Source organism: Callorhinchus milii, unplaced genomic scaffold (genome assembly GCF_018977255.1).
Source record: "Callorhinchus milii isolate IMCB2004 unplaced genomic scaffold, IMCB_Cmil_1.0 Scaffold4, whole genome shotgun sequence".
Lineage (NCBI taxonomy): Eukaryota > Metazoa > Chordata > Chondrichthyes > Chimaeriformes > Callorhinchidae > Callorhinchus > Callorhinchus milii.
Window position 1 is genome coordinate 70,062,626 of NW_024704745.1, and position 20,477 is coordinate 70,083,102.

At 40.4% G+C, this 20,477-nt stretch overlaps 1 protein-coding gene across 2 annotated transcripts in view; it reads right to left on the reverse strand.

The window, feature by feature from the left end:
- Window positions 1–19,608, reverse strand: part of LOC103183240 (high affinity cationic amino acid transporter 1) — a 28,226-nt gene extending 8,618 nt beyond the window's left edge. Inside the window, exons 1-6 of one of the 2 annotated variants that reach the window (XM_007900597.2) lie at window positions 19,581–19,608; window positions 9,597–9,999; window positions 6,773–6,931; window positions 4,911–5,085; window positions 3,767–3,906; window positions 1,653–1,875 (exon numbers count right to left, since the gene is read on the reverse strand). In XM_007900597.2, the coding sequence (XP_007898788.1) occupies window positions 1,653–1,875; window positions 3,767–3,906; window positions 4,911–5,085; window positions 6,773–6,931; window positions 9,597–9,966 (1,067 nt within the window). In that variant the 5' untranslated portion in view covers window positions 9,967–9,999; window positions 19,581–19,608. Of the gene's footprint in view, window positions 1–1,652; window positions 1,876–3,766; window positions 3,907–4,910; window positions 5,086–6,772; window positions 6,932–7,820; window positions 7,868–9,596; window positions 10,000–19,580 lie in introns of those variants that run through there. The other variant, XM_042334072.1, reaches the window with a different exon arrangement.
- Window positions 19,609–20,477: the final 869 nt, after the last annotated feature.

A 20,477-nucleotide genomic window follows, 5' to 3' on the forward strand; every position in this document is an offset into this window, starting at 1 on the left:
TGTGGCCGAATTAAAAATTGCAATTGCGGGAATCGAAACCGGATGCTCTCGCTTGCGAGACGAGTGCTCTAACTAATAATCTACACTGCGCCAAGTGTACTAAAAACAGCACAGTCCTGACTCACAAAAACTGCATTGCAAGTGGGAACTGTACTAGTGATTATCAAGCTAACTTTGCAAATCAGGTGCCAAATTTGTATGAGTGTTCACTAAAGTATCGACCAGGTCTGATAGCCTGCAACCACTTACCCCAATAAACTCTGTCTCTCAGACTAAAAGATACAATCCAATATTAGTGATTTGATTAGCCCAAGAATTTTTTTTGCTCAATTACACATTGTTGAATTCAATGTTCAGCAATGTTGCTCAACTGTTTGATAGAAAGCGCACAGCACTGCAGTTAGTTCTAACAATGTTACTGTGAAATTTAGGACTAAAAACATCTTGCTACTTTGTGACAATATTCGCTTACAACTGAATTGCCTCATTATAAATGCCTATGAAATTCATTGCACTTAGCAGCAGGAAGCCTTTCCACTCCTGCTTCTCCCCTCCATGAACTCGAGGAAGCTAGGTCTGTTGATGCACAGATCATGCAGGGATGTGAATTAAATTCCAACCAGGAAACTAAAGGGCTTGATCTAATTGCTATTGCAGAACACTGTAATTCAATGAACTAATCCATCATTGATACAGAAAACAATCTCTTCCAAGTCTAATAAACCTATAAAGTCCTGGCAGGTATATACCACTAGAAGTGGTGCTAGAGTGCGCCTGAAGATAATTTAGAAACGCATCTGATCTCCAGCAGCCATTTAGCTTATGATAATTGTCCCATTTCCACTTTCTAAACAGTCATATTATCGTACAATCACACCAATGAAACAAGAAGAATACGGCTAATACGCAAGAGGAGGTATAGTGTTTAGAAGCAGTCGGTTCAGTCTGATGAACTTCTAGTGCAGTCGACCTAACTTGCAAATGACGACTGCAAACCCTCTGGCAAAGTAAAGTGTAAAAACTCTATAACCTTATGCTGGCTTCTAATTGCAAATTTTAAAACAAACAGCAAAGGAGGTTCTTGATTTGTATCAGAGGCAAACCTTAAACAGGAGATTTTGAATTTACACTCAGGTGAAGTTTCCAGCATTTTGCAGTAAGCCGGCTAGAAGAGAATTTAATAGCCAATTGTTCATAGGTTTAAATTTTCTCTAGAGTTTCAGCAAAATTCTCACATCATAAAATGCAAGGCAGTGGGGCAAGTTTCCTTTGATATTTTAGAAAGCAGCACTGCTGGAAGTCAAATACTTAAAAAAATAAATAAGTGAAATAAATCAATAAATCCACATGCAAGACAATTACTATATTCACAGGATCGCTAAAAGTCTTTCTAAGTACAATACATACTGTAAAGTACATCGATTACATTTTTGAAGCAACAGTCTTGATGCAGAATCAAAAATAAACACAAGGTTTTCTTAAATACAAGGTATACTGCAGACAGTGTTTTCTCAAGCTCCTTACAGCAGCGCGGCACTGTTAGTAGGTTAGCTGAGCACTTCTACAGGGTAGAAATATTTCTGCTGGGCTTGTTTATTTTGTAGCATGCAAGGACACACCGAACTAAAGATAAGGTAAGAGTCGCATAATACCTGGTGGAAAGAGCACACAATGAGCCAACTGCCACAGCGTATTTGGCCCCGTCCCATCCTACATATTTGAAAGCCACTGGCAAGGGACTGTTCTTGTCCAGTAAATAGTAGGGCATCATTAACGTGAGGGCAGCCGACACTCCAAAATAGGCAACGAAGCAGATCAGCAGCGAAGCAACAATCCCAAAGGGAATAGCTCTCTGGGGATTCTTTACCTCCTCTCCTGCAAGATATAAAACAGAAGCCTAGAGAATGCTGCAGATGATCTCAAGGTAATGTTACAACAACAACAACAAAATTACATTTGTATAGGAGGACGGGAGGACGTCCCAAGGTGCTGGATAGACAGAGTTTTGGACCCGAGCTGGGGCGTCAGGGAGGGTGGAGGGCAGGGGGGGGAAGCAGGGAGATCGAAAGCACGGTCGAAGAGGAGGGTCTTGAGATGGGTCTTGATGGTGGCAAGGGATCGGGCGAGGCGGAGGGACTGCAGGATGGAGTTCCAGAGGGTGGGGGCAGAGTTGCAGAAGACCCACTAGCCAATAGTACCACCTACTTTTGATGTGATTTTTTACAACGTAAGCTCCATATACAGTAAAACTCACGTAAGTCTGATCTGTATAAATCGTATAATCGTCTAAGTTCCGTTCAAGAGTTTAAATTCTATGCAAATTTGACATAACTCATACTTTGTGTAAGTCATATTAAACGTATGATCCCAACTGATGTGACTTATATTACTGTATAAATAAAAGCCATCCAAATCGAAAACCGCAGTGGCATTGACTTTTTGTTCTCCAGGCTGGTAGCATCAACAGGTTATTAGAGTGGGGGTTGGGGAGATAGAGAAAGACAGAGAAAGGCAGAGAATAGATTTATTTTCTAAAAAGAGCAACTTATCTTCATACTGTCCCATCAGAAAATTTGCCTGTATGAGCTTCAAGGCAAAGAGCCCATGGCTGATTTTACGGACTCCCTAACAAGAGGATACTGAGGTCAACTGTGGGGCCGATTGCTGTCCTGGCTCAGACCTATACACATCAAATTAAGGACCTTCCTGTATAACTCAATAATACAGCATGCACCGAGCCCCCCCCCCCACCCCCCTAATAAACGTTGAACAAACAAGCACGCAGGCTTCCTCTAACCTCCAACTTGCATAAAGCACAAGACCGAAATGTCACGTAGTTTTTGGTAAGCCAGACCATCTCAAAATGTAAAATCACAAAGAATTGAGGAAAGTTCTGAAATTCAATCTTGATTTATTAAGACAAGTCTTTTTAAAGCTGCTGAACTCAATCTTTCCAATTTTAAACTAAATTGAAAGATGTTTACCACAGTTCTGGTCAATTTTAATTTTGAAAAACAATTGTATTGCATGCTAAGAGTAATAATAATAATAATAATAATCCTTGCATTTGATATAGCGCTTTTCACGTCAGGAGGACGTCCCAAAGCGCTTCACAGAACACACTGTAAAGTGAATTGACTGTATATTTGTGGGCGAACGCGGCAGCCAATTGCGCACAGCAATGTCCCACAAACAGTCGTAGATTGAAAATGACCAATTTAATTATTGTTTTTGGTTTTTTGGAGGGATTATTATTAGGCGTGTGGAGTAAGGAAACTTGCCCAAGGTTTCGCCCTGTGCCTGGAATTGAACTCAGGTCTCTCACTTGCAAAGCGAGTGCTCTAACCACTGAGCTACAGGACTCCTCGTAGGTGGAATTTCAGGCCACCGACTCTTAGCAAAAAAAAGTTCTTTTTGAAGGGGCAGCAGCAAAGAGATCAAGTTGATGATTATCAGATCTAAGAGCCACAACTCTAGAGACCTGGCAATAATTCACAAGTAGCTCACAATTTGTGGAGTTTCACAACTTAATCAACACAATAATTATCGTATAGTAATGGAGTACTATAAAATGAATATGAAGAACATAAAAAGTGCAAGAATGAAAGGAAGTCTGTCGTTAGGATTGATTGAAGTTTCGCAATCTTGGGTTATGCAAATTTGCCCAAATGTCTAAAATTCAAATAGGTGCAATGTGCGTTTATAGGTATACGTTGTGATCAAATAGTTTTCCATAGTATACAACACAGGCAAGCATTTTACTCACCTGTGGTGGCAATACAGTCAAATCCTACAAAGGCATAGAAGCATGTAGCTGCGCCTGAAAGAACTCCACTAAAACCATATGGCATGAAACCTCCAGCTCCGTAATTCCAAGTGCTTTCTGGCTTGGTACAGCTCGTACAGCTAAACAACAGAAAGGAAACATTCATTGCAGAATAATCATTTCCTTGAATGAGTAGCCCAGAAGCTCAAACAGTTATTACAATCGTATTGCTGAACATATTAAAGTTCTGCTAACAGATTAATACAAATAATAAACCTCACATTTGACATAGCAGCAGTGATGTCAAAGAAGTCTCAAAGTTTGTCTATCAAATGTAGTGACTGCATTTGCAGGCAAACATGGCAGCCAATTTGTGCACGGCAATGCCCCACAAACGGCCATGAAGTGAACGACTTCATGGCCGTTTGTGGGGCATTGCTATTATTTGGGGGACTGTTGCCCAGGACACTGGGAGAAATTTCCTTTTTTTTTTGAATAGTGCAATGGGAAGTTTAACATCCACCTGAGGAGCCAGGTGGGTCCTCGGTTAAACATCTCAGCCACAGGACAGCACCTCTGACAACACATCACTCCCCCAGCTTTTCTTTGGATGAGCTCAAGGTGGTGATATGGGACTTGAATCTGCAACCTTCCCATCCAGAAGCAAGTGTTACCAACTGAGCCAGACTGACACCACAGAACGCATCATTGTTTCACTGATTTAAATGATTTAAAATACTTGGCTTTGATCAGTTCTAAGAAACATCTAAATATTTGAAGGAGGATGCAAGGAATATGCTCTTAAAAACAGACATCTTTCAAAAAACGTTGTAAGATTGTTACATTCAAAAATACACTGTGGCTTTGAGGTTCCTTTCACTGCTTCTGAATCCACAGAATGCAACATATAACCATGCTGAGTGAGACTCCATGTTACAGAAAACCCAGCTACTTTGTCCAAATATATTTCCATGCCAGAGTAATTCAGCCAAACGACAACATTCAGAAGCATTTAACTCGCAAAAATATTTTTCTGCCATTGGTTCAGAAACACATCCCCACAATTGTATATTATTACCAAATAATACATTGATATACTGCAATAAATATCAATAATTTGTATGGTTCACAATACTGTACTCACTTCTCAGAAGCAGTGGAGTTTGTCTCATTAACCATATCTGCCTCACTTAGCTGCCAGTTTTTGAGTGATCCTTTCACAAAGCCGGAGACCATGACAAAACACAACACCAGGATATTGATGCAAGTGAAGACTTTATTCACTAGTGCGGACTCCTTCACTCCGAAAGATAATAACCCTTGGCGGATAACAAAAAGAGGTTTATCAGACACAAATTTCCCATGTTGATCTATAGAAACCCTCCCACAAAGCTAACACAGGCTTTATTTAGTACTATTCAGATCTTATATCCAATTAAAAACGATATGATGTGTAGGCACAGAGTAATAATTCTTGCATTTCGTATAATGCCTTATTACGTCATTGAGACATTTTAAATCGCTTCACAGAATGTACTGTTAAGTGAATTGAGTATTTTGTGGGGGAAACGTGGCAGCCAATTGCCCACAGCAATGTCTCACAAACAGCCACTGAATGAGTGAGCAATTTTATTTGGGGAATTGGTGGCCAGGACACCGGGAGAGAAACTCCCTTCTCTTTTTAAATAGTGCCATGGGAACTTTAACGTTCACCTGACCAGGCAGACGGGACCTCAGTTTAACAACAGAAAAATTACATTTGTAAAGTGCCTTTCACGTCGGGTGGACATCCCAAGGCGTTGAACAGTCAGTGATCAGGACCTGAGCGTGGGGGGCAAGGTTGGGATGAGGGAGGGCAGAGGGAATCGGAGGGCGGCTAATGACACAGTTGAAATGGAGGGTCTTGAATGGTGCCTTGAAGGAGGCGAGAGAGGGAGCAAGGCGAAGGGTTGTGGGATGGAGTTCCAAGGAATGGGGGCAGAGAGGCTGAAAGCCAGGCCACCGATGGTAGGGCGGGTCGGGGGGGGAAACATGGAGCAGGCTGGAGTCTGCTGAGTGGAGCGAGTGGACAGGTTAATAGAGGGTCAGCAGGTCAGAGATGTAGGAGGGGGCAAGGCCGTGGAGGGCCTTGAAAGTGAGGATGAGGATTTTGAATTCTATCCTCTGAGGGAAGGGGAACCAGTGGAGTCGGGCGAGGCTGGGGGTGATGGGGTCACGGAGCCTGGTGTGGGAGAGGACATGAGCTGCAGAGTTCTGGATGATCTGTAGCTTGTGGAGGGAAGAGTTGGGGAGGCCGAAAAGGAGGGAGTTTCCGTAGTCGAGCCTTGAGGTGACAAATGCATGTATGAGGGTTTTGACGGTCTGAGGGGTGAGGCAGTGGCGGAGTCTGGCAATGTTACGGAGGTGGGGGAAGGCAGAGCGGGTCGTGGCACGGATATGGGAGAGAAAGGACAGTTGAGGGTCGAACAAGACGCCCGGGTTCCTGACTGGCTTGGTGAGGTGGGGTGTGCATCTGTGGATACTGATGCTGCCGGTGCCTGAGGTGCGGACCCGAGTCAATCAGGAGGGCCTCAGTCTTGCTGACATTCAGCTGTAGAAAGTTAACATTTCATCCGAAGAACGGACAGAAGCAAGATATACACCTGCACAAAGCTACATGCAAATCATATGATGCCATTGCACACAGGTTCTCCATCCCACATCCTGCAGGTCAGTGTTACTTTTTTTTAATATTACATCTTAAGGCATCTCCATCAAATTACCCCAGTAACCTCTGCAACATATGTCCACAATTATCTGCCAACCATTCACATCATGGAGACCACAAAATATTGAATACAAAAGTGTTCAAAGTCCACACCTTTTGCGCTTTGGGACGTCTTCCCGACATTAACAGTGCATTACAAATGTAATTTGTTGTTTTGCAATGTGAATTCACAACCCTAATCTGCTAAATGAACCAAGTAGATTTTTTTAAATAATTGAAACTTTAAACAAATTGAATACCTGTCAGCAGCAAGATTATAAACACAGCAAAAATATCTGGGTATTCTGCCAGCACTCCAGAAGAATTCATTGCCATATATTTCCTGCAGAACACCTCTATATGTTTACCAACGAGTTCATCAAATGTGGCGCTCCAGGCTCGGGCAACACTTGAAGTTCCTGTATTGAGGTGTAAAAAAAAAGACACATGACAACAACAGCAACAACTTGCATTTATATAGCATCTTTCACGCAGGGTAGCAAATAAGGTTTGGAGAGCAGATGCCAAAGGAAACGTGCATAGTGGCTGAATGCTCGGCTATCGTTGGTGCGACACATGTCACATCTGCCAACCATTCACATTGGTGGATCACTTTCTGAGGATAATAATCCCTTCAAAAAATAATAAATTATCACTCAATCTACCACTGTTTGTAGGACAGTGGCTACATTGGCTGCCGCATTTCTCCCACAAAATACAGTCAATGCAATTGACAGTATATTCTTTGAAGTGCTTTGAGATGTTTCAACGATGTGATAAGGCGCTGCTATATCAAATACAAGTATTATTATTATTAGTAGATTGTGAAGTGGTTGAACGAGCAGCTAGTGAGGTAAATTGCGAGGGAACCAGAGGCAATGTGTGAACCATATAAGACGGCTTCAGTTTCATTAACACTTACTTATCTCATTAAAATTAAATGAAAGGAGTGAGCATTAACTGGTGAGGACATTAAACATGGAGAGACTTGTATATTACTACATTGTATCTTACAGGCTTGGGAGTTAGAAGTCACAAAGTGAGAGTTTTACAGAATACAATATCCTGTACCACAAACAAGCTGACCACTAAAATACCCTTGTATCATTCGTTACCTATTCACATGAACTGTCTGAAAGTATTTTGATAGGGAAATTGTGTTAGGTAAAGTACCAACAGTACAAGTGACATCAGAACGTAAATATGGTGCTGTACTTCAGCAATACAGACAACAAAAGGACTGGGCATAACATGGTCGTCCTGTCCAACATCTCAAGCAAAGTTGAATAATGAAGCATTAAAAAATACCTGACTTCCTAGCTGTCAAGTCACTGTCACAGAGCAGGCTCCAAGATATGTAGGAAGCAAGATTAGATGCACTTCTTGCACATACCAGAGGGTATAAGAAGTGGTGCTAACAGTGCGGTTTACCTAGAAGTATTGATGTTTTTTTTAAAAAAGTACACAGAAAAACAACTATAGGTCCACAAGGGCACCCGCCTTGTAACAGGACTGCCCTGTGGCTGTAAAGAGGCACAAACTACACTTCAAACATATAAAATCAATTATTTTTTTGTTATTATGTTTAACTGAATGGACATGTTGAAGATTTGATGCCCACCGATCAAACTATTACATTACAAAGAATAAAAGACATCAAAAGAATTTGATCTTTCAGAATAAAAATAAGTAAAGAAAAAAAGGCTTCAAATATAATTTAAATTTGCAGGTGAAAAATTGGAACACCGTTTTATTGCACCAAATTAAATGAGCCTTAATAAAATTGCACTTATTCTTTAAAATGTATAAAAGATATTATCTAGTTTTAACAGACACTGATCGTTCAATCAGATAAATAGCAACAGGATATTGAGGTAGAGTAAAGATAACAGCAAATTAGATAAAGTAGATCTTCAGTCAGGGTTAAGATTAAAGCCAAGAGTAACTGACTCTTACTATTATTAATAAATAATAAATAATCCTTGCATTTGGTATAGCGCCTTTCACAACAGGAGGACATCTCAAAGTGCTTCACAAGATCCACTGTAAAATGTAGTGACTGTATTTTTATGCAAACACAGTACCCCATTTGCACACAGCAATATCTCACCAATAGCCATGAAGTGAATGACCAATGTTATTTGGGGGGATTGTTGACCAGGGCACTGGGAGAAACTCCCTTAAGGTTCAGAATAACTGCAATCTTACACTCCTCCAACTTGGGTTGTTAAACGTGCGGATTAACTGGGTCTTTTGAAGAACATGTATGTAAACAAAGATGTGTAAAGATTAGCTGATCTCAAAGAGTTTGGGCTGAACCAATTCTATCTCAGCCACACACTTCCCCTTCAAGAAACAGGATGCCAAAAAGATCAAAACATTTTTCAAGTATCGTATTCAACTTTTATTAAAAAAAGGTTTAACCACTGATGATTAAAAAACGTATTCCAAAAGTCTGAAGACTGGATTTGAAACATGACTTGCTTGTGTCACACTTTTTTGCTACTATTTTTAAATTACAGAGTAGCTTCTTATCACAATGTCGATTTCCCATGACAGATCTTCTCCCAGCTAACATTCCAGTGTACTAGAATGAGAGAAATCCCTATAGCTCTTAAACAATTTAGTTTGAATTAGTGGTGCAGCCATGCAAACATCTTCTATCAATCTTATAATGTGGAGTCCTGTAGCATATTGGTTACAGCATTCGCCTCGCAAGCGAGAGCACCCGAGTTCAATTCCTGGGCAGGGCGAAACCTCAAGCAAGTTTCCTTATTCCACACGCCTCTGTTTACCAAGCAGTAAGTAGAAACCCGGTTGTTAGTCGATTTCTGGGGTTAATAATCCCTTCAATATAAATAAATAAAATAAGAATAAGAATTTGCTAAAGTCATGACTGTTTGTGGGACTCTGCTATGCGCAATTGGCTGCCGCGCTTCACCCGTAAAATGTACAGTCAATTTACAATATGTTCTGTGAAGCGCTTTGAGATGTCTCAACGACGTGATAAGCCGCTATATCAAATGCAAGGATTATTATTATTACATTATAAACATTTATAATTCTTTGCAGCACTGTACTTACCAATTACATAGGAAAGAATTAGATTCCAGCCAGTGATGAAAGCCCACAATTCCCCCACAGTAACGTAACTGTAGAGATAAGCAGAACCTGTCCGGGGGACCCGAGCACCAAACTCCGCATAACAGAGGCCAGCAAGTACTGAGGCCAGCGCAGCAATGAGGAACGAAAGGACAATGGCGGGGCCAGAATCCTCCCGGGCCACTGCTCCAGCCAGAACATAGACACCTGCACCCAGGGTACTGCCTACACCAAGAGCAACCAAATCCAGTGTATTTAAGCATCTCGCCAGTCTGGTTTCTTCATTCGAAGAGTCCACGTACTTGCGGCGAATCAGCTGCCGTCCAAAATTAACGAGTGGTTTACAATCCATCTTTCAAGACAGGATTCTCCGAGTGACACCAACCTGAAATAAAAACAAATAGATTAACAAGTTACAAAATGCTGATACTTGAGGAGGGGGCAAAACAAAAAAAATTTGGGATGACAAAAGGCAAACATTGAACATTTCTTAAGAGATGGGTTTTAATACAATTTGCAATCTATCATCTTCATTTAGAGACAATAAGTTGGTTAAAGACTTGCCAGGCTCTTCTACCAAAGCAACATGGTAAGTGTTTCTGTTCTACAAATAATAAGGCTGAGTTCATTATAAATGTTGTGGCTGATTTTATCAAGGAGTAAGATAGTGCATGCATAGTGCTGGTCAAAAAAAACATCGAGTTGTTTAGTGTCTACAAAACCACATTGTATCACAGAATTTGCTTTGCTACAATATTTCGCTACTGACTCATAAATTCTATAAACACCTCTTGGCTGATCATTTCTAATTCAAACGCAATTCTACACTAAGTTTCTACACAGTATTTAGAATCCATTCTAAAGGCTAAGATGGACTATCATTAGTAATATAAACACATATATACTGCATATTGTTGACTGTATACCACCCAAACCAATTGTACTGTCCCTCCCAAGTGCTCTGGGACACGCGCTGTTCAGGAGCACTATTTAAGTGCAAGCTGTTGTTGTTACCAGATCAGATCAGCTAACTCAAAGCAGATCAAGACTGGAACCTGCGAATGAAAATACTATTGAAGAACAAATGTTATCAATGTATGATGAGAAAGGCATAATCTTTAAATAAAATTTTAAATATTGAAAGTTTGGGTTTAACTGCTTTCAGACATAGTTTATGATAAAAATAAGTAGGTTTTATCTGCATAGCCTTGATGTATACTGTGAGAAATCTACACCCACCAGTCTACGTGACGTACTTTCTGCATTCATAGTGGATAAGAGTGAAAGCAACAAACAGCTGAGAGCAGATGTTCCTCGCACACATCCCCCATCGTACGCTTGTAACAAACACTCTTTCCCAGCAGGAAACATTAAGTAGATCAGGGCAGTCCAACTGGCGGTCCGCAGGCTGAGTTCATCCACCCCCTCCCCCATTTCATCTTGCCCATCCGCTCCCTCCATAAACCATAAATGTTATGTTATGTTCCTCGAAGGGAAACATAGAAATATTGCTTATGCAGCCCGCAGATATTTCCCAAATAGGCCACCTGGCCCTCAACAGCCAAAAGGTTGGACCACCTCGATGTAGATGGTAACTGGACCATTAGTAAACCCCATAGACAGGTACTTCCTCCTGGAAAATCCTCTGAGATTGTAAATCAGTTTGAGAGTTTTTTTTTAAGAAAGAAATCGAAAATCTGCAAAACCCTCCGTCTGAAGGCGTCAGTTCAGTGGGAACAGGGGACATTCTTCATCACCCCTACTCCATCAGTCTAGCAATGTGATCATCCCAGTCACAATCACAGCTTTGTGAACTTTAAATCACCCAATACTGCTTATTAGAAAGTGGTACACCACTGTGTTTAATAGAATGCTTAGACAGTATTTGCAGGCAGTCCGCTCCATCAGTAAAATGAGCAACTTTAACTGCTATATCACTTTTGTGTTACTGCCACATGAAGCGACACTCCACATTCTCATAAAGAGATCCACGACAATACACCTAACCTAGTTGATTCTGGGTCTGTTCCCCCACAATTAGTTCCTCATTCACTCTGAAATGTGTAGAGCAACCCTGAACACATTTAGAAATACAATTTGTTTCATGAATCAGCTTCAACTTCAAACCCTTCCTTGAAGCAGATTCCCATTCAGAATTAACTTCTCCCCCTGACCACCCCACTGACCTAAAATAGTGGGTGGTTTCCCAAGTCTCTCTATAATCTTAAAACTATTACCTCTCCACAAATAATGACTGTTTGTGGGAAACCGCTATGTGCAATTGGCTGCTGCGTTTTGCCCATAAAACACAGTTTTGCAATACATTCTATGAAGCTTTTTGAGTCATCTCAAAGACATGATAAGACACTGTGCTATATCAAATGCAAGGATTAATATTATTATAAGACGTTTTCCTCCACTCCTGCCTTCCCGTGTGATTTCCTCAGTATCATCCACATCTCAGAAGTTGCCATCCCATTCCGCTTTCCAATTCTTTTACTCAACTGCTTGAGCCTCTGCCCACTGAATTCCATGGAGATGACATTCTGCAGCTTTGCCTTTCTGGCACTGAAAAAACCCTTTGCTTCTCAGAAAAAGAACACTTGGCATTTAAGACTCTGATTATTTTCATTATTTGGCCTATTTTGAGTCTTCCAGGCCCACTCACACCACCCCTGGCTGAAAACATGACCCATTCCCATGGCTGAACTATTGTGTCCAGGAACTCAGTGTAACGATTTGAGATGTCAAAATATTTCTATTTTAACTTTGTTCATTCCTGACGACAAGCCAAGAATCCCATGTTTAACCCGAGTTCTTTGTAATCAAAGCATCTGGTCACAATCCCACCCCCCCCCCCCCCCCAGCCCCAAAATCAACATGAAAACTAGCAAAATGTATTCTCTCAAATAAAAAGGGAATGGAGTTATGGCAATAAAATACATTAACACTTTGCATATCCAGCATTAAGCTTAACATGACACATACAGCACACACTAATTACAAATCAAGTTCAGTGAATTTGCTCACGTGTGCTTATAATAATGTGGGAGAGGGGAGTGAAGGAGGGGGTGGAAAGCACACACTTAAGTTAAAATTTATGGTTGAAAACTAATCTCAGGTAAGAGTCACGATACACCAACATGACAGTTCCACTTCCAACATCTCTTTCAGTGATCTGGACAAATGGTGTCTAATCAGGGTCATTGTATCATCTGTAGACCCACATACACTGTGAATCTGTTCACCCATACCCAAACACAATAACTTGTATTTATAGCGCCTTCATGCGGGTTAGCATCCCGGAGCACATCAAACAACATATCACACAACCACAATAGCCGCTAAAATATTTTCCACGTTATTGGTTTGGGCCATGTTGGAACTCAACACCCCAGAATTGAAAGGACAGAACAACTCAATTTTCAATTACTATCCACTCCGCCCACAAAATAGTCAATTTACAGTATATATTGTGAAGCGCTTTGAGACTCTCAATGACTTGATCAAATCCAAGGATTATTAATATTATTATATTCCAATTGCACCATACCAATCCCAATAGTAGAGGGTTGGGTTGAATTATGAAAGAAGTTAATAAATTCATTCACAAGCAAAAATGATCTCATCAAGAAGATAATTTAAACCAAATTTACAACAGGAAAATAAGAGGAACTTAACATAAAAATTTAACAATTCTGGTCACGGAGTGGTTTGGCGACAATCACAGATACAAGCTCTGACCTCCATTTATCTTGGCTTATGTAACTGAAATACATTTTTACTCACAGAAAAATAAATGCCAACTTGTGCTTAAATGTCAACTGTGAACTACTGAATGCCCAGCAACTTTCTGGAGGTGTTTTCACTGGAAATATGAGATAGAGGGCCAGAGAAAAGAACAAGATTTAGCTGGTTCTATCAGTTCCGCAAACATTGGAATTTGTTCTCTGCAAACAAGAGGGCTGAGAAAACGAGATCTGGATCTAAACTATGTCCTGCAACAATGTGACATTGGGCAGAATGGAAAGCTCCCGTCATGCAATTTGTGGACATTTTACTGAAGGACAAGAACAAAGTCATTGCACAAATGGACGGGTACACACATTTTAAAAGAGCCACTGAAAATGTGCCCGGAAAGTGAGATTTGAAGTTTAGTCATGTTCCACTGCAAAATCCTATTAACTATTAAAAGGTACAATGATTTAACTTTTAAAAAAAACTATCTTCTCCTAGCGACGATTTTTGTTGCGAGTGACACAAAGACAAGTAAACACGCTTCTGTAAAGTGTAAGGTTAGTCAGATAAATAGAAAGAGTCATAGAGATAACGTTATAGAAAGATAGAAAACCAGAGGCAAAGAAAGAGAGAGAGAAAGAGATAAATAAATGAGAAAGCAAGTTAAGGATCAGAGAGAAGGCTGCACCATGTGCTACCACAGAACATAGAAATCCTGTCAACTCTTGACACAACTTTTTTTTTATTTGCACTATTGTCAAATTGCATTTTGTATGATAATCAATTATGTGTTTGCTTATCCAGTGCCAGTTAATGCAGAAAATAGCACTCTACTGTACTTCTGAGGCTATCACAAAGATCCCATGGCACAGCTTGAAAAAGAGAAGGGAATTTCTTCCGGTGTCCTGGTCAACAATCCCCCAGATTTCAAACAAATTGGTCATTTACTTCACAGTTGTTTGTGGGATATTGCTGGGGGCAAATTGGCTGGTGTATTCACCTACAAAATACAGTCACCGGAACGTGAAAAGCTCTATATCAAATGTAGGATTTGTTATTTTATTTAAATATGTGTTAAGTCACTATAAAATCTAGTAAACTCGGACCACAATTATAAAAGACAAGAAAAGGAAAAAGCATAAGACATCAATGAAATAAGTTAAAAGTGAATTCAGAGTACAACAACAACTTGCATTTATGTAGCACCGGAGCAAAACGGAGCAACATCTCGGAGCACTTAAAATGGCAGAGCACGACACCAAGCCAAGGAGAGGGAGGGAGGAAGTGACCATAAGCATGGTCAAAGAGGAAAGTCTTCAGTCATGATCTAAAAGAAGGGAAGGAGGGGGAAAGGCGGTGGGATTGAGCAAGAGATCTAAAGCTTCGGGGCACCGTAGCTGAAAGTGTGGCCGCCAATGGTGGAGGGGAAGGGACAAGGGAGTAGATACAATGACAGGAAATTATAGCACAAAAACAGACTACATGAGCTCATAGTTAGACTGACGCTCCAATGAGATGCAAGCGGATGCTGTATTATTCAAGCTGCTGTCCTTTAGAGGAGACGATAAAATGCAGCTCTGTCCACCTGGTCAGTTAGCTGGTAAAGATTCTTTGGCACTAATCAAAAAGAGAAGGGCATTTTAACAATCTCCCAGATTTGGGGCTATTTGTGGGACATTGCTGTGTGCAAATTGGCTGCTATATTCAGCTACAAATACACAGGTACTACTACACTTAACAGAAAACACGATGAAATATTGACTTGATAAACCACTATACCAAACGCAAGGATTATTTTACATGGAATAAAGTATCCAGAAAAATGCTTTGCTATTGCGATTGATAAGAGGTTTGAAATTATCTACAAGTAAAGCAACAGAGGTAAAAAAAAAGGAGTTATTCAAAACAAACATAATAACTGCCATGGTTTCATTTAGTGCATTGAGGATATGATTCAATGGGCTGAAAGACCTTTTCTCATCCCTGACTTTTCTTGTACAAGACCAGTAAGAGAGAAAAAGGCACATATAGGAAAGTTAACAGAGAAACAGATGAGGAGCTGTCAAACAGCTCAGATAAAAGTGTTTGAAAGATAATAATAATAATCCTTGCATTTGATATAGTGCCTTATCACAACTTCCAGACATCTCAAGGCGCTTCACAGAATAGCCTGTAATGTGAATGAATGTATGTTTTGTGGGCGAAACAATAACAAAATGATATGAAAGGTATAGTTACTTGCTAGTGTTCCTATCCACTGTCTTAAAACTGTACTTGTTTAAAGACTAAAGAGTGGCTAAAGATCAAATGCAGGGTTGTGCTCTGTGCTGGCAGAACAATCTTAAAAAGGTTTTTAATGATATCATTAAGAGGCTCAGTTTCTCCAATCTTGTGTGTTGGTTGGGGCCAACTGTGAACATCTGCCTTAAAGGTCAGTCTGCCTGTCTCTTCCACTAAGCCGAGATGAAAGCCTCCTCATGCAGTGCCAGTACTGAACCTGCAACTCCTTTTTTGGAGCAAACAGCATTTGTGCCCAAATTGAGGAGAGTGTGTATGTGAGTGTGCGTGTGCGTATGGTGGGGGGGGGGGAGGCTGGGAGAGGAGAATACGAGTTGGAAAACCAAATCAGGAAGAAAAAAAACTAGGAAAAGAAAATCAGTGTTGTAATTGCTGCAAATAGATGGGAGTCACCCAATATTTTTACATTTACGACACACAAGGTCTGATTTCAAAGAAACCTGTACTCCTTTCAGTCATCTTTCCCGTCCCCACTCAATCCCTTCAGCTCCCACCCCCAGCTCGGGTGTCCAGCCGGCAGTGTCAAGACCTTTACATGTCTGCCCGACCAAACAAGTTCCGACAAACCTTCCTGAATTCTACAACAAATTGCATTTATGTCGGGTTTATTTTACACTCGGTGGACATGAGACAGTACTGATTGCCAAATTAAGCCAAAGTCTTCCCCGGGGTATTTTCCAGACAGGTGGTAAGGATTTAGTTTACACTTATCATCTGCAGTGTTTTGATTTTTATCCTTCTCCTCCTCTTTTTGAACAACTGACTCTAACTGGGATAGAATTCCACAGAAGCTGGCATCCCTTTGGTACCTTATCCGAGTGAGTCACTATTCATTCCTACAGTATAAGCCTAAAACAGTGACAATCAGCAGCTACTCAATAGTACACGGTCTTCACAGTCAAACCCAACACTGCTCAACAAACAGGCGCACACATACAATCAGGAGCTCCGTTCCGGTGCATTTAACTACAAAGCTAATGGGGCAAGAAGTCATTCGGATACTATATGCAGACTGGTGTCCACATAGCAAAATGAGATGCGTATCCTTACATTTGATATGTAAGGTTGATATGCGGAGTCCTGTGGTTAGAGCACTCGCCTTGCAAGCGAGACACGTGGGTTCAATTCCAGGCAGGACGAAACCTTGGGCAAGTTTCCTTACTCCACACGCCTAATAATAATCCCTCCAAAACAATAATAAATTGGTCATTTTCAATCCACGACTGTTTGTGGGACACTGCTGTGCGCAATTGGCTGCCGCATTCGCCCACAAATATACAGTCAATTTACTTTAGAGTCTATTCTGTGAAGCGCTTTGAGATGTCGAGAAGATGTGAAAAGCGCTATATCAAATGCAAGGATTCTTCTTATCATTATATTATTATTATATTGTACTTTATTTAAAAATGTTTCAAAGCGGTTCCCAAGACGTAAAGTGTAGTGACTATTTGTAGGCTAATTCTACAGCCAATTTTGCACAAAGCAATGTTCCACAAGCAGCCATGAATGGAATGACAAATTTTATCCGAAAGATAAAATGGGACACTAGAAGAAACTCTCTTCTCTTTTCAAATAGTACGATGGGCATCCTTAAAGTCCAGCCAATCAGACAGATGGGACCTCGCTAATGTCTCATCTGAAGGTTGGCACTTCTGACATTGCAGTGCTCCTCTAGCAACTCACTCAAATAACTGGGCGTTTTGCCCACAAAATATACAGTCAATTCACTTCTACAGTATAATCTGTGACGGGCTTTTAGACGTCTCGGAGACGTGCTAAGGCGTTATATCAAATGCAAGGATTATTAACTAATCCTGACCTTGAGTTTTCCCACTTCCTACCATTACTCAGCTGTTCCTGTGGAAAGGTGGATAGACAGACGTCTGGTAAAGACATGATCAGGCTCAGTGGAATAGCCAACACAGACTGCCAACATTCAATGTCAGCTCATACATTAAGTAATGTCTCCTTTCTCCCCCATTGCCTTCTTGCATATAAGTGCAAGTTGCTGTTGTTTTCTGGGATTTGGTGTGGCTGAAGTATTGTCCAAATGAGGAAGACGGACATTTGTAACATTTCCATTAAATAAATCCTGCTTTACTAGTCCACTATTGTTAATTCCTATTCCAAAACTAAAGGTGGGTGTGTCAACTACTCACATGCCTACATGAACAGCTAATCACCACGAGTCAAGCGAGAATACACAGAACAATAATAAACACATCCACCCCTCCAAATAGCTGCCATAACTTCAGCGAGGATTCACATTTAGCACAATTGTTCAGCACTTTCTATACATTTTTCTACAGAATGTCAATCCACAGCCTGTTTGTGCGCAATTGGCTGCCGCTTTTCGCCCACAAAATATACAGTCGATTCATTTTACGGTATATTCTGGTGAAGTGCTTTGAGACGGCTGGATAATGTGAGACGCCCTATATCAATTGGAAAGATTATTATCATTTTTATTAATAATATCAGAACATGAAAAAAATTTAATAAAACGGGCCAACCCACAAACAGCTCGCAACCGTAAACCTTTAGTGAGGATTCCGATTTAGCACCATAGGTCTACAGTTTATTATTTTTCTCTCGTGCAATACCAATCAAAGAGAATAAAAAAAAATCATCCTTGCTCCAAACAGACTATGCAATACATTGGCTTTCAGCCACAGATTATACATTCTCCCGACTGCGTGAATAATCATAGCTATAAAAAAATCTCGAACCAATTTCAACACAGAAGAAATTGTTCCCTTACTGGTAGAGGGATGGAACTTGCAGCACAATCAAAAATCCATCCCTTCGCAGCACCAAGTCTGTAATGTTACAAGCTGAAGCCAAGAGACTGTTAACCTAGGCAGCTTAGACAAAAGCCCTTTCTTTGTGTCGTGTACACAAAGTGAATTTGCAATGGACAAAATCGGAAAGCCCAGACAAAAAAAAGCCTGCGACAAAACTACGACTACGGCAACAGCAGCAGCAACTTGCATTTATAGAGCACCTTCACACGGGGTATCAACAAAACTATGGTACGAAAGAAATAAATGAAAATGACTTCTCATTATTTCCCCGCACCACGAGTGAACCTGAAGTGCAGCAGTTACTTAGGTTTTTCACTCCAGGACCTGAACTGTGGTCCCAGTCGCTGAAAGCTATCAAACCGAGCAATGCAATCAATCCTACCCATCCACCAGTTTAGCACACAACACAGATTCTTTCCTCTTTATCATGTCCCATGAATTTTAAAAGACAAGGTGCAAAATTGTAATCAGCTTTAGTGCTTCCAATTAGAAATACGAAAGGGTGCAACTCCTTATGCAATGAGTTTCAGAAAAACGTGTTTTATCAACATCTAAACTCAGATGCGTTGCATCTTTGAAACAGTTACTTTGTTCTATTGGTTCCACATAAGATTATACAGTGGAATTCATAGTGGCTGTTTTATTCTGTTCTTCTTACATTTAAGTGTCTAAATGTAATTCAGGCACCAAACAAAGTGCAGACTTGTGTGCGATTTTACTATCCAGTCTGAGCCACTGAGGTATTGGATATTGATCTGTACTTATATAAAAATATTACCATTCTGCTAATGCTCTTTAGATGTATCTTGCCTTCCTTCCCGCCCCTATCCCTGTGTTGGGAGGATTTTTCCCGTCCACACAGAAACGAGTATGCCAAAATATATATCGTCATGTCTTAAAACGTTACAGGTTTTACGACTTTTACTTCTCTGCCTCATTACCATAAAAAAGATTTAAAATGAAAAGAGCAATCACAGAACATTTTTTCCATCATAGTGTGGGCTGAAAAAAAGAACATTTCTGTCAAACTCTGTCAAGTTTGGGGCACTACAGTGCAGTCCCCAGTTTTACGGAAAAAACAGTACACAGGCAAAACAAGTTTCTATGCTTCTGGTTGAATACTCACAGCCGCAAGCAAGTGAAAATCAAAAGACTGGCAGCAGCAGAGGTCACTTTTACTACTTACTGCATGTGCTGGCAGATTTATCTACACAAACATTGTGAGACACACCCCTCAATATTGTCCCAGTGTTAACCAATCCTGTAGAGCCTTAACGTCATTCCCCAAGATGAAGCATGTTAAATCTCCATTCAAAGATACAATTGTCCAGTATACTTCAAGTGCTGCAGTTATTGTAAAACAGGAGACGCAATCAAGACAGCTACAAAACAACAACAACAACTTGGATTTACATAGCGATTTAGCATTTAATAGTTTCACATTTCACAACTAAAAAAATACAACTTTCAAAACGTGGCTGTCTTTTGTACTGGTTAGCATTTGTATATCTATAGGTAGGGCCAGATCAAGGAATCGGGGAGGCCTAAGGCAGATAATAATAATCCTTACATTTGATATAACGCTTTCACGTCTTCTACACATCTCAAAGCGCTTACAGAATATACTGTAAAGTGAACTGATTGTATATTTTGTGGGTGAAACGCGGCAGCTAATTGCACACAGCAGTGTCCCACAAACATTCGTGGATTGAGTGACCAAATTATTATTGCTCACATTTGGGGGCCCTTTGAACTATGCAACAATACTTTTTTAAAATACTTTCTTGCGTGACTTCATAGTTGCAAACATGTCAACTACATGATCAAAACTTAGTGCATGTGTCAAATCATGCTCAATAAACACGATTGTAAGTGTATTCAATCTCTCCTGGGTCATTGTAGATCTGAGCGAGTTTTTGATGAGACTCATCTTTGAGAACAAACGTTCACCTTCATAGACTGTTAATGGTCATGTTACGACCATGTGAAGAAGAACAACTGCCATATTGACTGAAAATGTTTA